Source organism: Homarus americanus, unplaced genomic scaffold (genome assembly GCF_018991925.1).
Source record: "Homarus americanus isolate GMGI-L3 unplaced genomic scaffold, GMGI_Hamer_2.0 scaffold2539, whole genome shotgun sequence".
In the NCBI taxonomy this organism is placed as follows: Eukaryota; Metazoa; Arthropoda; class Malacostraca; order Decapoda; family Nephropidae; genus Homarus; species Homarus americanus.
Genome location: NW_024725489.1, coordinates 4,249,431 through 4,268,521, shown reverse-complemented (window position 1 = coordinate 4,268,521; position 19,091 = coordinate 4,249,431). Strand labels below are relative to the sequence as shown.

General features: G+C 36.5%; 1 protein-coding gene across 1 annotated transcript in view; it reads right to left on the bottom strand.

Moving 5' to 3' along the window:
* Positions 1-17,213, bottom strand: part of LOC121865023 (failed axon connections homolog) — a 40,117-nt gene extending 22,904 nt beyond the window's left edge. The window contains exons 1-4 of the mRNA XM_042364323.1: positions 17,103-17,213; positions 13,092-13,247; positions 4,025-4,157; positions 500-696 (exon numbers count right to left, since the gene is read on the bottom strand). Coding sequence (XP_042220257.1) covers positions 500-696; positions 4,025-4,157; positions 13,092-13,246 — 485 coding nt within the window. The 5' untranslated portion in view covers position 13,247; positions 17,103-17,213. The remainder of the gene's footprint in view (positions 1-499; positions 697-4,024; positions 4,158-13,091; positions 13,248-17,102) is intronic.
* Positions 17,214-19,091: the final 1,878 nt, after the last annotated feature.

The window sequence follows — 19,091 nt, the reverse complement described above, 5'->3', positions numbered from 1 at the left end:
AAGAGACTTCAGCTCTGGCAAAATGGACACAACATGTCCAGACCATATGCATACATTCACTGATGGAGTCTTTCCAAATGTGTGAATTATCACTGGGGTCCCTATAAATAACTATTAGTCAATGAGGTTATTATAAGCACTTGTGATCACTTGGCTTTAATTTTTCCTCTGCCTTTCTTTACAGGTATTGTCAAATAATTTTTTTCTTTTAAATATTCTGTCAAATTTTCATCACTGTTTTGTGGAGTGATTGTGATAGGCATGAGGTGATGTGAATGATAAAAAATTAAACTGCTTTTAACCAGTTATGAAAGGACAAATTTTGACTGATATATTCAGGGAAAAAGAAAAAGGGAATAACTGTATGAAGGTGATGAATCTGATCTGTGACAAAAGCAAGTTTACAATATCAACCAAATGATACTTCTTGTAGAAGCCTGAAAAACTGGTAAGCCTGAGCAGTCAAGTATCTACATATAACTACAGTATATTAACTTACCATAACAAGTGTTCGTCAACCATAATCCTCATGCCCTGAGCAATTGCCTTCTGTTCAGGTGTTAAGGCAGAGCTGAAGTCCTTGTTATACATTGGTCCAAGCTTCTCCATTATCAGCTGGGAATCTCCTATTTCCTCCCCATTGAGTGTAATCCATGGGCATTTACCCTTTGGTCCCACTGGTTCTTCATAGTCCACCTAAAAATAATCATAATTTTTGTTTGTTAAAAAATAACCATAAAAACAAACACATGAATTTCTGATGGTTGCATCAATATTGTTATAGCCTGCATTTCACGCAAGGCTGGGCACACTGACACTGACACTCTTATGCACCAGGATGCAATCCTGAGTCAATCATTATCTACTCCAATTGGCACTGACACGTATTTGTGTCACTTAAGATAAAAAAATACACCCAAAATCAAGTAATTCTGATTGATGCTTGAGATTCTCTCTCATGGTAATCCAACCCTAATTAGATATATGGTAATCCCTCCTAATGTGGGGCTTGAGCACTTATGTAGTCTCCTATCAGTCACATCAGAATGTGCTGCACACTTTCCCTCTAAATTTTCTCCTGGCATCTCACTCACATACTCCTGCCCTCCATTGTGTATTAAAGTATTTATTTGTTTTTTTTTACATTTGTTTTGTTTAATTTTCAATATTTCATTTATTGAAACTTTTAACCAATGACTGTGTTGAACAACTGTTAGGGATGGATTTTTTATTCTAAAATCATATATTGTACAGCAAAACTGTACACGCTAGAAAAATTCTAAAACCACCTTCACATACCGGTACCTAGACACTTATAATGACCAATGAAATAACAAAACATGAAAAAGTAATGGCTAAAACTAAAAAGAAAGTGAACTACTGTATTTTGGAATAAATTTCCAATACCTGGACTGTACTCCGGTTTTTCAATTTATCAGCCTTTTTATTATTCATACCTAATTTCTGATTTCACCAATGTAATGTTTAAAATGTCAATATTTTGTTGTATTCCACTTATAGTACAGAATTTACTCAGCTTTTTGTTGGGCAAAACACAAGTTGTTTGTTTTGAAAACTACAATGCATAACTTTAAATCAACAAAAATAATTCTTCTTTCTTCAATCTTTTATTGTTTTCTGTGAAAGCATAACCAGTTTTACACTTTTTTTTTGATGGAACAATGACTCTTTAATACTGTACTATACACCTCTGCAAGGTTAATAAACTTATCCATAATTTATACAATACCCTGTACTGTACATTTATTTTTGTGCCATTCACTTTATACAGTGGATCTATACAAACTCTTGCTATTCCCTTGGTACTTAGCCTATCATGCATACGGTAACCTATACAGTACACTTGGGTGATTCCAACTACATTAAGCACTTATCCATTCTAATGCTTACAGCCTATCTCATGTCTTACCTACATACATTTTCCTCATTCAACTTTTCATTTATAATTTCTCCTCCAACAGGACAACTCTACCTTTCTCTCAACAGCCACATTCAACAGGTGCTCATAATATTGTTCACATCTCCACTGCACATTTTTTCCCAGAGTACCATACATCCCTGCTTGTACAGTATATTTAACTGATATTTCTTTTTTATTCTCTCAGCTTTCTTACTTGACTCCCTTTGTTCCATCAAAATTTCTTGTTCCATTATATCAATTCTGTTGCAAACATTCTCCAAATTTTCCCTCTCTCAACTTTAGCATCCTTTTGCCATTACTTTATCCTTCTTTTCATATCCCTGTACAGTAATTCTTCCTACTGTCAGCATTCCTTACTTGTAGTTGATCCTCATGTGCCCCTTTCTCCTCCCCAGTTATGCCCATCAGCCTCTCATTCTACCCTTAACTTTTCTTGATTGTATTTTCTAATTTCTTGTACCTCTGCACCTCAGCTACCTTCTCTAAAACTGTACTTTGAAACAATTTAGAAAATATATATACCAGTGTCCAAATACATTAGTCTAAAATAAAGATATAAGAACAATAGTTCTTATATAATTACAAAATATATCATTCCAATTATTAAGGTACAAAATAATATAACTCACATCATCCACAAAAATGAAGGATGTTCACATCATATACATTGCATCTAACAACGTTTTCAGTGAAATTTAAATGGAAACAGAGTACAATAATGGAAACATGCTTCCACAAGAGTGAACCTCAGAACATTATAGATTGTTAAGACTCGTTAGTTATCAGAACTAGTGATGGAAAAAGTCTTTTGGCCTTGTATTTTTTTCTTTGCATTCTTTTCTCTAATTTCACTTAAAATGATAATTGATTTGTTCTATACAATATTCTTTGTTGGATAATTATTATTTTTTGGTTAGCCATTGTAGCTAGACTTAGTCCCCTCAAAAAGGTGAAAACAGCCATTTCCTTGCACAACTGGTTAAGATGAATTGACAAGGGGTTTAGATATTGCGAGAAATTAACCCCAGATTTATCTGATCTCAGGTATTTCTTTGTATTGGCCCCTGTCTCATGGCAATAATAATTATATAAATTTGGGTTAATACATTTAGTTTATATAACCCAATCAACCTACTGTAATTTTCCATAAGCTGTGAGGTGCCATGTGCTGTTCACGTGAGGAGAAATTCCTCTATCAGTAAGCCGACCTTGAGAAGGTAGGGTCAGCCCAGCCTCTCCTTCAGAGTCCCCTCACAGGCACCAGTCTTCACTTGCGTTTCACGAGAATCGGACGGGTGACCAAACTCGGTCAAACCGAGCCCCCGTCCTTAACTAACACTCACAGCTTACAGTGTATATTACGGCTCATCTACTAATAGACTGTGACCAAAATAGTCTTACCAATAAATGGAGAAAAGACCATTTTGGGTTTGTAACTTAACCCCTCAACTTATTTATATATAAGCCAAGTTAAGGGAACTCTACCCAAAGCTTATACAGTATCTTATTTATATCATCAATACACTTCAAACAGTTTTCAATGTTTCATAATTCTTGTTCCATTCTTGCTCAGGACAGTACATCAAAATATACATTTCACCCTGCATGTCTTAAACCCTTCACCCTTTACATCTTTATAATGTGCCATAACTGCTGCTTTCTTTCTCCCTGGCATTTTCAGTTCTGTTTATATTTAGCTTTAATTTCTTACACACAGTTCATATTTCATTCTACAGAGGCAACTGCAGACAAACCCTGGTCAATTTATAGTAGAGAACATAATTTGATATTTTTTTCTAATGATAAGTTCAGACAAAAACAAGACAATTTTCATCTATGACACTTTTGGCACATCTTACCCATAATCAAACATTATGTATGAGCCAATGAGTTGCAAGGGAGGGGGGGGGGCTTCTTAGCCTAGTATCAGCTAAAAAAAAAAAAATTACTATAAATGCATGTTGCCTCCTTACAATAGTACTGACACAATGAAAAAAATACATACAAGGCATGAAACCTTTGTCCAAAACAAAGTTTAACTAGCACAAATAAAATAAATTAATTACAAACTACCTACAGTACCTGGTAAGGGATATCTGCCATCCGCAGATACATTTCCAGCTTCACTACGAAGGGAGAGAGATTAGGACAAAAGTGTCCACGAGGAAACATGTGCAACACTACAACATCCTTTCCAGCATTATTCCACTTCTTTCTGTTAAATATAAAAAATTTAGTATAGAAATCTAGTAATAATCTGCTCAACATATAAAAACTTATAGATATAACTGTATTAAAAGATCATTCTCCTTGTTAGTCGTGAACTATAGAAGTTCAGGTCATCTACCTATGCTGATATCAAGCTGTGCAGTTTAGCAGTGACTGGCAACCAAAATGTGTCCTGACTAGGGCCTAAGAAAGTGGTTTCTTTTTGTTGTTTTTTACTGGGATCAGCCCACCTGGACACAGGCCATCGACCCACATCGGGGTCCAGGGGGCGAAAATGCAACAATAACAAAAATAATAATTTTTTATGTCCATGTGCCCGGCATTTGCTTGGAAAACAAACTAATAATTTGAGAGGAAAATACCTAGACAGGACACTGTTAGGTGCTGCATGACCCCATCTCACTGTACATGTTTAACTGGGGAGGTCTGTTAACAGGCCCCTTGTCATCAGTGAACAAGGATGAGTGACCTCTGTCAGGTGCAGGTACAGTACTGTAATTTATCTCTACATTAAGCCATCAACCCTCCTCTTTTTAAGTGGTGTCAAGTTGTCAACATTTCAAAGCTGAGAGGTTGTTGGCATGAGAGAACAGGAGTTATGACCTTCCATGACAACCATTACCACCACCAGATCATAGGGGGTAGGAGTGGTAGTTAAGGTTGGTGATCGAAGGTGATCACTTTCACCTCCCCACACAACCTGCAGGTGTAAGTTGGCTGGAGTAATAACATCACATGACAAGGGTTACTGCCACTGACACCATTTACATAAACACAAGTTATCTCTGAGTTAATACACACAATAAATTTGAACATTTTAAGTGTTTATATAAATTTTCCCATAAAAAAATCTAAGCAAGCAAGTTGGCTCCAAAAAAATTGTCAAGGTAAATAATTTCATGTCACTTGCCCCGGACAAGTAAATACAGTAAGATGCAGCATATAAGTCAACCTCAAGATTTTTAGTTCAAAATTCAGGTTTAGGCCTATACTCGCCGTATAAGTCGACCTCCCAAGGCCCAAACATATAGCCTATGGCAAAAGTGTGTAATAAGGCCTCGCCACTTTCATCAAGACACTTACCGTAATACCTTTCAATATTTACGATCCACCATTTGCATCAGCTGGTGTAAACAAATTGCCAGTGGCGCCACCAACTCTACACAGCCAGCTGAGAAACTATGGGTCAGTTACACTGTCAGAACACAGCTTAGACTTAAACTGTCATCCGCTTATTGACCCCCCCATACACTGAACAAGCCTACATGGCAATTTACTAAACCATCGTGGCTTTATGCTCTTGCTGGCATCCAATCATTACCCACACACCAACCTGACAACACTGTAGATGTCTTCTTGTCCAGTAGTAGCTGTTTAACACTCAGAGTATCCAGTTTTTAAACAGCTGAAAATATCTTATCCCCACGGCTCCCACAGCAAAAAAGATGAAATATGACTCAATTTTCAAGCTGAACCTATAGCGCTATCATAAAATTGTGCAGATGGCACACATATCGTAGTACCGGGTAGTTGTCTGGCTGGCTGCCTGGGTTTAGTGGCGTTCTGTTCGATTGTTTACTGTGCATCAGCTGTTGGAAATGGCGTGTGGTGTTGTGTTCATTTAATTATACATACTTGAATTTACTATTTTATTATAATCTCTATGTTAAATAAGTTTACCAAACATGAATTTCTGTAGGAAATATTAGCGGCAGGCCACGGGAGTTACACTAAGTGATGCACAGCGAGTGTTGGGCTGGCTGTTCCACTTGTTTACCACTCTGTGGTAAAGCTTCACATTTTATACTCGGTATATAAGCCGGCCTCTGGTTTTGGAGAGATTTTTTCAAGCTCAAAATGTCAACTTATACGTCGCAACTTACGGTATTCCACATGATCTGTACAGCCTGGTTAACATACAGATTTCTATGAACCAGAAACTCCCATGGTCTGCAAACTTTTAGGAAATAATACATAAAAGTTTTGACCAACACGTGTCAGAAATTTAAAAGCACAAATTTAATGTTTCAAAAATTCTGTAAATTACTAAAAATTATAAGTGCAAATTAGATGCTTCAAAATTTTTGTAAATTACCTAAAAACTTTACTGAGACACTATACAGTATGAGTAATGAATGCATAAAATTAATGTAAAGTGTATTATTGTGAAATAGTATGAGAATACAGTAAATAAAAGATATCAAAGCTGCTGATAATTTTAAGAGAATACTTTACACTTCATTAATACACTAGCAAGTTTTTTATGCTGAAAAAGAGAGAGATGTTTAAAACCACTTTGGCCATAATTGAAAATGTGTATTATTTTGAAATAATCATCCATCTATGGCCCTTCCAACATAAACTAGTAGAGTGTAATAGCATACCTCTGACAACTCATTCTCTCTTACAATGGCAGATATAAGTTTCTGGAAAAGGGGGGGGGGGGGCAAGACTCAAAAGAATGTACTTTTCTTTTATTTCCATCCACTTATGGCCACCCCCTCTCCTCCTCCTCATTGATATATGCAACTGCTCTCTTAGGACACTGCTTTGTTATAAAACTCTAAAACAGTACAAAATTTCCATGCGAGACCATATGACAAAAAGAGACATACACTGAATACTAACTGACTGTCAGTTTTGAATAGTCCTTACAGACATGTACGGTATTTACTCCACTATGGTACTATAATTATTTTTTATATATTGTTCACCCAAAATATCTAGAAAAAACATGAGTGGTATTATTGTAATGCGGCCAAACAGTCAAGGAAAACCATCAGAATGGATGTAAAAATGCAGGTACAGTAGAATACTTGAAGTGGATATTATCATGAGCATGTGTCTTAAGGAAAGCATGCAATAAACCAGACTACCGCATATACTCGTGTATAGTTCGAGTTTTTAAGACCAAATTTTTAGGCAAAAAATTGTGGGTCGTCCTATACATGCGTAATCGTTTTGTTAGGTTGAACCCGTGCATGATGGGAAGGGCGAGGAGCAACTTTTAGCTTCAGACATGAAAAATATTTACCATTTACTGCCAGTAAACAATGGAAATGTAAAATATTTACCAATTAGTAATGAAAAGTTGTGCAGTTCCTTCAGTAAATGAAGCTCACCAACTTACAATAGGCTAAATTACCTTACAACGTGCTTTCAGTAGTCTATGTTGAAGTTCTTAGCACAGGCTAACTTATCATATCATATACGGTATCACAGTTCTCAATGATCTACAAAAAATACCGGTATTAAAAATCTTTTCGATATTTCACACTTAATATAATACCCGGTTATCTACTTCAACCTCCTATTGTTTACAACGACGCATGACGCATCACGCATCACCAGCTGTATCAGCTAGACGGTACACATGTTTTTCGAATCGTTTTCAGTAAAAAAACTGTTACATCACACGTATATTTTACCTAAACTGCGCCTGAATGAATATATTCTCGGAAATAAATAGTAGTTTTGCTGAAACGTGATGTATTTTAATGTAAAATAGGATAAAATACATGACGAAAACAAAAGATTTTACCTAACCTTCCGATGTTCAAGAGAAGTTACTCATTTTTTTTAATAGTTTTTGGTTAAAATATTGTTATATTACAATGGTATTCTATTCATACTGTGCTTGATATAATGCATTCACGGAAATGTAATATTTTTGCTGAAATTACGTACGTATTACAGTGGAAAGTGGGATAAAATCGTGACGAAAGCAATGACTTTTGCTTTCTTTCGTTCAAAAGATGTTACCGTAATCGCTTTTCGAATGGTTTTCAGTTAAAAAACTGTTGTATTACGATAATATTCTATCCTAATTGACTTGAATAAATACTACGATACCATATTTCTGAATATTTTCATTAAAATCCATCAAAATCATTTTCCTTGTCATTGTCTGCAGCACCAAACAGCTTCTCCCAGTCCTCTCCTTGAACAGGGCTACAGGGTACGTGTTTTTCGAATCGTTTTCAGTTAAAAAACTATTACATCACACGTATATTTTACCTAAACTGCGCCTGAATGAATATATTCTCGGAAATAAATAGTAGTTTTGCTGAAACGTGATGTATTTCAATGTAAAATAGGATAAAATACATGACGAAAACAAAAGACTTTACCTAAGCTTCTGTTCTTGAGATGTTACTCGTTTTTTTAATAGTTTTCGGTTAAAATTCTGTTATATTACAATGATATTCTATTCATACTGTGCTTGATATAATACATTCACGGAAATGTAATATTTTTGCTGAAATTACGTACGTATTACAGTGGAAAGTGGGATAAAATCGTGACGAAAAGCAATGACTTTCGCTTTCTTTCGTTCAAAAGATGTTACCGTAATCGCCAATGGTTTACAGTATTACCCCGCTTAACGCGCTTTCACTTAACGCGTTTTCGCATATACGCGGTGCCTTGCCAAAGCTGAACTTTCACTTAACGCGGATTTTTCCACAGCAACGCGGTGAGTGTCCGGCTCGAGAGCTATTTTTAGATTCGCACCACCCCCCACCCGCCACCCTGCCTGACTGCCTGTTTTAGCTCATAAAATTCATACAAATTACCCAGCCAGAATATAGTTTACATTGCTGGAATTCTTATAATTTGGTGATCATTTTGAATATAAACAACATATTTTTTGCATTAAACATACAATTTTTAGATAAAATGTTTAATCTGAGTAAGTATGTTATCTTTTGTCCAAAATATATGACATTTATATTCAAAATATTCCTGGTCTTACAAGGAATCCAGCAATGTCAATTATATTATCCTAACTTTAATCTGAGGTATTATTACTAAATGTTAAAAACTCTTGAATGGAGGATTGGTGGGGGGTGGGGGGAGGGTTGGGACTGACCGCGCGGTTGGAAGAGGGGGGGAGGCAAGGTGGGGTACTTTGATTGACAGATAGTGTTGAAGAATATATTTTTTTTTTTATTAACTGTAGATATTTGTTTTAGCTCATAAAATTCATACAAATTATCCGGCCAGAATATAATTTACATTGCTGGAATTCTTATAATTTGGTGATCATTTTGAATATAAACAACATATTTTTTGCATTAAACATACAATTTTTAGATAAAATGTTTAATCTGAGTAAGTATGTTATCTTTTGTGAAAAATATATGACATTTATATTCAAAATATTCCTGGTCTTACAAGGAATCCAGCAATGTCAATTATATTTTCCTAACTTTAGTTTGAGGTTATCCCACACATCTCCTTGGGACGGTTGGTGGGGTGGGGGGGGGAGGGAGGGACCGACCGACCATCTGTTAGCTGGCTGTGTACTGTAGTGTGAGAGGGGGAGGGAGTTGAGTCCATTATTTGAATGGACATTAACTTGGCGACTGTATTTCTCTTAAGTATTAATTGTGTGCATGTACCATCATAAAATTAAGATGTTATTTTTACTACAACATAGTTATTTGTCGTCAAAAAGTGGAGTTTGGGGGTCGGGCTGGGTTCTATTGGAATTAATCCCATATGTTCTGTTATTCACTTAACGCGGTTTTCACTTAACGCGGGACCCTCTGGGTTCAATTGACCACGTTAAGTGGGGTACCACTGTAGTTAAAAAAACTGTTGTATTACAATAATATTCCCTCCTAATTGACTTGAATAAGTACTTGAATGGAAATATACAGTACAATATTTTTGTTGAAACTACCCGCGTTTCAGTGTAAAGTGTCGTAATAATAAATGGTAAACAATTTGCCTTCGGCACTCGTGTTTCATGCACGGCGAGCCCCAGTTTATAGGACGTAGAGCGTTTTTAGTAAAGGTTTTGTTGTTCCATTACCCTCAAAAACATGGGTCGAACTATAAACGAGGAATATCGTAAATTAACGATTTCTTGGTCAAAAAATCAGGGTCGACCTATAAACGAGGGGGGTTATAGACGAGTATATACGGTATGTCAGTTTGGTTATACAGTGGTCCCTCGGTTAACGAACACAATTCGTTCCACAGAGTCGTTCGTTAACCGAAAATTTCGTTAACCAAATCTATTATTTCAATGGGATATTGGGTAATTGGTTCCAACTCACAGAAAAAGTACATACTGTACAAAGTACTGTATACCAGTAATAGAATTAACAAAACATGAAATATAAACTAAATACAGTACTGTACTGTATAGTATACTGTACAATAATAAATAAAAAACAATAGAATACTGTATTTTAACTTACTTTGAGGTGTGTATATCATATTCCCAGCAGCTTTGTTTTCATATCAAACAGCTGATTGTAGAGGCAGTCGATGATGACATGCCATATTCTTTACAGAGTGCATTGGTTCTAACGCCTTCTTCATGTTTCATAATAATTTCTGCACTGTATATTATCAATATATTAACTAAATTTCAGAATGACCAATAATTTTAATGTAAAAATGCAAAAATATTCAAGAGACAAACAAAATCAATGTTCACTCCACTGTAAACAAAGTTAAACTGAGAAGCGTTGTTGGGTGATTCAATCAGCTGATGGGCACACAAAAACTGTTCCCTGTACCGTCTATATTATCAATATGTTAACTAAATTTCAGAATGACCAATAATTTTAATATAAAAAATGCAGAAATATTCAAGAGACCAACTTTCTTGATATTTACTTCACTGGAAACAAATGTAAACATAGAACCAATTTCTGTATTGGCGGGCTAGCCGATCAGCTGATGCGCACAACAAAACGTGCTTGTCGTAAGGATTTTGTTAATCAAAGTTTCGTTCGTTAATCGAACTGAAAATCTTTATGGGAGCTAATTCGTTAACCAAAATTTTGGTAATTGATCCGTTCGTTAACTGAGGGGACCACTGTATTATTAGTTTCCATAAATATATTTTCGCTAACTTACTTCATTATTCTCTATGGTATTAAATCTACAAATTAGTTTTCAGTGTTATTATTCTCCTTCAGACTCACACCACCACAAATAGTCAATGAATCAGTTGACTGGTTGTCCTATCTCCTCATTTACTCTTCTGTAATAATATGTGGAAAATTATATGCTGTAAAAGAAAATTACTCCATCCTCTTAAATTTCATATTTTGAAAGCTCAATTCTTTCGTGAAATAGAGTACCGTATTTTATGAAGTACATTTTCTGTTGACAGGCACTGTACTTTACTGTAGTAAGACATGAGGAGGTGAGTGAGCATACAATTGATACTGGTACAGTGCTGTAATAGCTTGGGTGTGGCTTCATCTACCACTTGAACCATTGTCAAGAAAGAAGACAAACAATATAAGGGCTTCTGCCCACTCCAACACTTCATTAACAGCACCCAAGATATGGTAACTTGATCAAAGAACATTTTATTGGAGAAGATGGAAAGCCAGTTGGGCTCCATGTAAGAGGAGTAAGTTCAAGTTTGGAGAGATGGCAGATGGTCAACCTTAAACAAACTGTCTGAAAGTATTAGTGAGATTGTAATTTACTACAATACATTATATCTTTCTATGTATTTTTTCATTAAAATTTATTCTTTTAATTTATAAAATATTTTCATAAATCTCCTGTGTTGGTGGAAACCCTCTAATCCGACCCCCAAACTACACTTTTTACGACACAATACATAATTTGTAGTAAAAATAACATCTTAATTTTATGATGGTATGCAAACACAATTCTTAATTTTATGATGGTATGCAAACACAATTAATATTTAAGAGAAATATCACTAATATTAGGTTTTTTAACACTTAAGTTAGTAGAAGAGATGGCTGGGCACATGGGGATGGGGGGGTTGGTTACGAGGCAGAGGGCAGATTATTGGCCCTCACCTGTATCACTTGTATCACCTGTATCACTATCCACCACAGAGGCTAGCAGGGTCTATTTGCCAAACCCCTCAAAGTCCATATCCTCACTATCACCATCACTGACTTGGGCTGGCTGTGGTGGGTGAAGAACTCGGTAATGTTTTGTTGACTGGGTGACCTAGCACGCACCCTGCCCGTGCCGCTTCCCGCGTAAATGATGGAATGTACCGCGCAACTAATAATTGTCGCGTCTGGCCAGGTGCCACGTAAATGACCAACCGCGTAAAGGAAATCCGCATAAATCATGACTATACTGTACTGTACTGTACAGTAAAGGTTAATAAAAAGTAAAACAGGTTTAGTCATCACCATTAACATTTTATGGCCATTGTCCATGCTTGCATGGGTTATCAGCAATTACTTGATGGCAGCTCTCTATGCTGTGCGGTCACTAAGTCTATCTTGTCAGGTTCTTAACCCCAATGTCATTTCTGACAACATTATGTGAGGAGGAATGTACAGGCAGCTACACTGCAGGCCCAGCAGGTGAAAGTGATTTCACCCTTAATGTCTTAGCCTCCCATGCCCAGAGGATTCCCATGCATGGGCCATTTAAATCACTGAATATTAAATTTTCTTTGGTATAGCATTTGCAAATTTTCAAGACCACAAGGGACTTATTCTGCATGAAAACAAAGTTTACTTTTGGGGGACAAAGAGACATTAATTTACAGATAGGATAGCCAACCAATAATGGATTAGGTATTGAACAATACATATGATTAAGCCTTTTTTTTTTTAATAGGGATTAGCCCACCTGGACACAAGTCATCAACCCACATCGGAGACGGGGGAATACAAAAATTAACTAAAAATAAATACAGATACAGTATGGATAAAATAAAAAAATTCAAGAGTGAGAAACGATATATATGTTGTGTTGTCAAAAAGAAACAATTGAGACCCTGCAATTGCATGTAAATGAGGCAAAAAGACATATGGCAGCAGGGTCTACCATTAGACAACACATTATGCTTCCAATATCTTCCCAGGTGGTAGAACCTCCCTGTTTGATACCTGCCTACTAGTACTTACTTGACAACCAAGTACTACAGTACTGTAAAAGAATACTGTACCTTCTATTTTGCTTTTTAACATAGCTATGGATCTTGACAGCACTTATCACAACAACAACAGTAATAGCCAGAGGCTTGCTCTTGTTCCAAAACCATTTGAAGCCTTTCCCTGCAATTTTCATTGGTATCCATCCTGTTACTGCAAAGACAGCCATTCTGAAAATTATACATACAGTAACTGTAGTATGTCATTTAATCTCATTTTATTACCTGTAGTACAATACCCTGAGAACATTGAACTCAACTACATACTGGTAATCAAGAAAGGTGATGTACCAGACAAACGTTTTATGTTACAGAGATGTTAAAATTCAGGTAAAAAAAGCTGCAAATTGCTAGTTATCAAGCTCATTCTGATCTGCAAAATCATTTTCATTTACTGAATGTAACATCAATTTCCATGAATGGACAATTAGATAGAAGAAACTCTGTCAGCAGCATATACTGTAGTACATATAGATACAGTACATAAGAATTAGTTTAGTCACCCTTTCACCTCTCTCAGGATAAGGGAAGTAAATCATTTCCACCATTTCAATAAATACAAACACTTTTCAGTGTAAGAGAAGTGTAACTTGGAGGGTTTTGTATTAACCTTAGGTTCATATCCATGCTTGAGCAGAGGTTAGTTGTACTTACCACACTGTATTATCATTTACAGCATTAATTACCAGTCTACCTTAAATTTATTCAATTATGAAGCTCCATACATACAGTAATTTTCATGAGCATATATTCTACAATAGAAGAAAATTTTAAAACATACTCCATTCACCATCTTCTAATAAAGCTACAATATGTCACAATTCTATGTATTGTACCCAGTAGCTCAATTACTACTACAGGGTACACTACTACAGGCAAAATTTAAGTACAAGCAAAATAATGAAATAGATTAACAACTGAAATGAGGTTAATTTTAAGGTGGCGGCACACTGGGCACTTTCCTCCATACATGTTGCCCGTTTTGTTGGCCGCTGGCCGCAGGATTTTGGCTGTTGCGACTCAGCCTTTGACGTAGTGTACTTGTACTGAAGCTTTGGGATGACATGTTGCTTCAGTAACTTTAGCTTCTGTAGGGGTTTGAGAGGACTCTTTCCGATTCTTTCCACGATGGTCGCCAGCACAGCTTTCTCCGAATTGACCTAGCAACTTGCGTGAAATGAACAAGGGTTTCGCAGTGAGCTTTGCTGGCCGGCTTAGTGCTCAAATGAGCTTCATATTAAGTGTTGAATATTCAAATAAAAATTGAAATCACGAAACAATAATAATTTAAATTACAAAACATTAAATGGTGACATGTTTCTTTTCATCCATCACTTTAAAACTTCTTTAGTATTATTAACCCTTTCACTGCGTGGCTCCACTTTATTCACATTTTTATATACTGTATAGTTAGTGTTTATTCTATCGATTCAATATTAGCACTTGGAGTGTGATAATCATTAAATTAGAAGGGAAATGAACGAGGTAATTTGGGAAGTGAAATTATTTCTTGCATATGCCATGATGGAAAATGATGACATTATTTATTCATGTTTCTGTTTTTTTTAGGGATATTTTAAAAGTTTAAGAGTGTGCTATATGAAATATGTATTAGGAAGCAGTAGTGCATAATGAATAGAGGAGAAAGGAAACATAATATAAGAGGAAATAGAGCGACACAGATAACCAGAGAACCAAACATGGCATACTGAGACAGGTTTTCCGATACTTCGTGTTTATCTTTGCCTTTCAGAAATGTCTGGAATACTTGAGTGAGCAAGGCGTGTAAAATGTGAAAGGAAAATCACGTTTTTATGGATATATATGGATTTATTCTTTACCTATAGATATTCCCAAAGGTGGTCTACTTCCTTGTCTTACAATCAACGTCATCTTTGTAATCTTAATTTATATTGTGTTCTAGTCCAATAAATAACAAGTGCAATAGAATAAATAGTTTATTCCGATCTTTTATTTCATATTCCCACCAACATTCTCGTCTGTTCACAAGTGATTTTCACATTTGCCCATAAGGTATAGGGTTTCAATATATATATATATATATATATATATATAATATATATATATATATATATATATATATATATATATATATATATATATATATATATATATATATATATATATATATATATATATATATATATATACAGTATATGCAAGTAAATCACTGTAGGTGCGCGTGATCTAGGTATATGCTGATAACCACAAGGAAAGAAGAAAACACGAAGTTCCCAAGCGCTTTCGTGTAATTCACATCTTCAGGGGTGAGTACAGACTAAAGAGAAATACAAACCAAGGTGTATATATACAGAGGAGGGTGAGTCCAGGTCCACAATGGTCAGGTATTAGGTAATGACCCTACTAATCTTTAAATAGCACAAAACGGTTGGTGGTCAGGTCAGATGGTCAGGTGACCCGACCTTCTCACCTGGTTACAAATCTTCTTAATTACAAAATTTTACAGCTTGTACATGCCGTTACTCAAATTCATGTTGAATGATTCGGTATGTTTAATAAGACTAGATTCTATGATGTTCCTACTATCAATTGAATTACATGGTAATATTGAGGAGGCATTATCCCAGTCAATGCAATGCTTGTTATCCCTCAAATGAACAAACAGAGCATTGGATTCCTGGCCTGTCCTAACACTGTATTTGTGTTGTTTAATTCTAGTTGCAAGATCTTTACCTGTCTGAATTGATTTTAAGTAGTTTTCAATCTTCGTCTGTGAGATGTTATCGGCACATCATGCATGGGTAATTTCATTGACCAGTCTCACAATGGCCGATTGGCCATGGTGGAGGTTGGCTATCATTTGTGCTCCTACGATTATTTTAAGTTTATTGCCAAGTTTTACGAGAAAGACGATTATGCTATCCAATTCTTACGTGTATCCCTGGTCTTTCCACTTCTAACTAAGGTATTGTACTTTCGGACGTGGCGCACCCCAGAGTTTTTAACTACTGAAAATTTAGGTTAGTTTAAGCTAGGCCTACCGAGGGTCCGGGGACGGAGCTCCCGGCTAAGAGTTAGGCTAGGTTTTGTTAGGTCAGATGACTCGTTTTTGTTTTCTCCCCCAGCCAAAAACCCAGATTTCCCAGGCTCTCCCCCATTATTCGGGGGAACTAATAATTTCCGCCAAAATGAAGATCAGATTTGTTTAAAACACAACAAAATACACTGGAAAAAGTATTGATCAACCCCTAGGGACTCATGTCCTAAAGTAAAAATTTACCCGTGTTTTTTTTAGACCCCCACCTAACAATCATAACGGAAAAAGTTCATTTTTTTTAGAATAAATAACAAATTATATTACCAACCAACCAAGAAAACCTAACCTAACCAGCCCCCCGTACGAGGCCTAAAGCAATGCGTGAGCAAGGGGTCAGACCACCACGGCCGTAAGTAAACAAATCATGGCGACACTTGTGACTGAGCGAAAGTAATAATCTTGAAAAATAAATATCTCGATTATCCTTAACATCCGGTGGAAATATCATAGAAGAGAAATGTCTTTGAATTGTGGAGACATTGCGAGTTACACATTTTTAATTCAGAAATAAAGACCGGTGTGATACTATAAATTCACCGCCAACTTTTTGGGAGTGAGAATTGTAAACTCTTGGACCAATCTGCCAGTGTTGTGAAGGCACCGAGTGTGAACTAATTCAAGACCTACTGAACAACACTGGGTTAGGGTACAGATAGTCTGATTCAAACAACCGTCACATACTTACCAGTAAATGTCACACTATTCTATAATTATTTGCAATTACATCAAGATTCTTTCAATATTCAATATATAATCGAATACAATTAACATTCACTTGACTTACTAAAATGGGTTAGTTTTAAGTACCTGTACTTACTTACCTGTTTCTCAATTTAATGAAATATTCCTAACTCGTTGCCATATACAAGTATTACACAGAGTCAATAGGATTTTTAGTCCTGAAAAGATTAATGATTATCATGCACAAGTTTCTGACAAATACTTACATGATCAGTTAATAATTACTCTGTAAAACACAGTAATAATGTGACAGGTTACAGGTACATACAACACACCTCCTACAAGCTATACAATGTTAGAGAATACCTCGAACAGTACCACTCACTTATCAGTTATTAATATTAATTATTCCAAAATATACTATCCATAAAAAATTATATTAATACTCCTAAGCTAATTTTAATTCGGTTACGATGAGTTTGCTTTCCTCATATGTTCTGAATTTTAGATGATAAACCGGGTTATATTATTCGTGGTGATTTTATAACATTAATTATTTTACCATTATCTGGCAACTTTCTGAAGGTGATTATTAAGTGCAATGATTGTTCATAACTTATAAGTTATAACAATGTGTCACAAGTTGAGAAACACACAATAAATGAAATCTCCCTGCTACAGGTATTAAAATTTTTAAGCCAAAGGTTTGCAACATGCTTAGAAAAAATATATAGTTTTAATACAACGTAGCCACAGCAAATGTTAAGTCCTTCAGAAACAGCAACTCATGATGACAGTAGAACAGTATAATTTCATTGTCATGCTACTGTTACGCTGGGTGTATACTCGTTAGCAATCGCTTTTCATGGGCGTTGTCACTTTGTAAAGCCCCTGAAGATCCTATTCTGTAAATGCCTGGATGAGCTAAAGGTCCCCAGTGATTGGAAAATGGCTTGTGTGAGTCCAATCTTCTAGAGGGACGAGCGACACTCCACGATTAATTACTTTTTTATTTTATTTTCTTCACCACTGATCGGCTTGTTAGCCGCTTGGGCGACCGGTCACGTCTCTGTTATGCACTGTTGGCAAATACTGGGCATGCACCAGCTCCTGAATGTACCTGAACCTGCTCCAGTGTTGGTCAAGTCTGGTCTTGAAAGAGCTCACACTCGGTGCCCGGGCGGCTAGCGAGCCGATCTTTTGGTGAAGAGGATAAAAGAAAAGGAAAAGTAATCAGAGACGTAACCGATCGCCCAAGCAGCTAACGAGCCGATCAGTGACAAGGGGGGACCTAGTTGAGGTGTATAAGCATCTCAAGGGGCACTACTCAGTTGAGTGTCCTTACTTGGAGCTGGCAGACGCTCGCCCCACAAGGAGTCACAGCTCAAGATTGAAGAAGCCGCAAGTCCAGAAAACCGTGAGGGCAAACTTTTTCGGAGTGAGAGTTGTAAACTCTTGGAACAATCTACCAGAGAGTGTTGTGACGGCACCGAGTGTGAGCTCTTTCAAGACCAGACTTGACCAACACTGGAGCGGGTTCAGGTACATTCAGGAGCCGGTGCATGCCCAGTATTTGCCAACAGTGCGTGACAGAGACGTGACCGATCGCCCGGGCGGCTAGCGAGCCGATCAGTGGTGAAGAGGATAAAAGGATAAAAAGAAAAAAAAAGTAAAGGCAGGGAAAGGTTCTGTAATATAGGTATTCTGTTTCAGACCTGAAAGGAAACATGCCGCCTCCAGCAACAAAGAAACGAAAAATTGTATTAGAAAATCGCAAATTTAACCCTCTTTGGGAAGAGGAAGTATTTGTTAATGCAAAACAATCAGAACTGTATTTGTTTACCTTTGTGAAAACAAGTACCGTTCAAAGCTCACCAACATTCACACCACAGAACTTGTGAAGGCGGCGGTTACCAAATTTAAAATAAGTTTTGCTGAAATTGCAAATCATATCCAGACTCAACCCTCACATTCGTTTTTGTATTGTTCTGTGTATCTGTATTTGTCATGCGAGTCCTTATTTTGCATTGCAAAAAGCCAGCTTTATGTTGGGAAGTGGCAGCGTGGTTACAGGCGTGATGTAGAGAGAGCTGGTTGGTGAGGGTGCTCAGAGGAGGACCAGCTTGTGGGTCGCCATCAGTGGCGTAGCTAGAGTGTGTGCCGCCCCCCCACCCCCTGCCCCCACAAAAAATACATATTGCACAGTGACTCACTCGTCTTGTCACGATGGAGACTTGTGCAGAACTGAAGTGAAT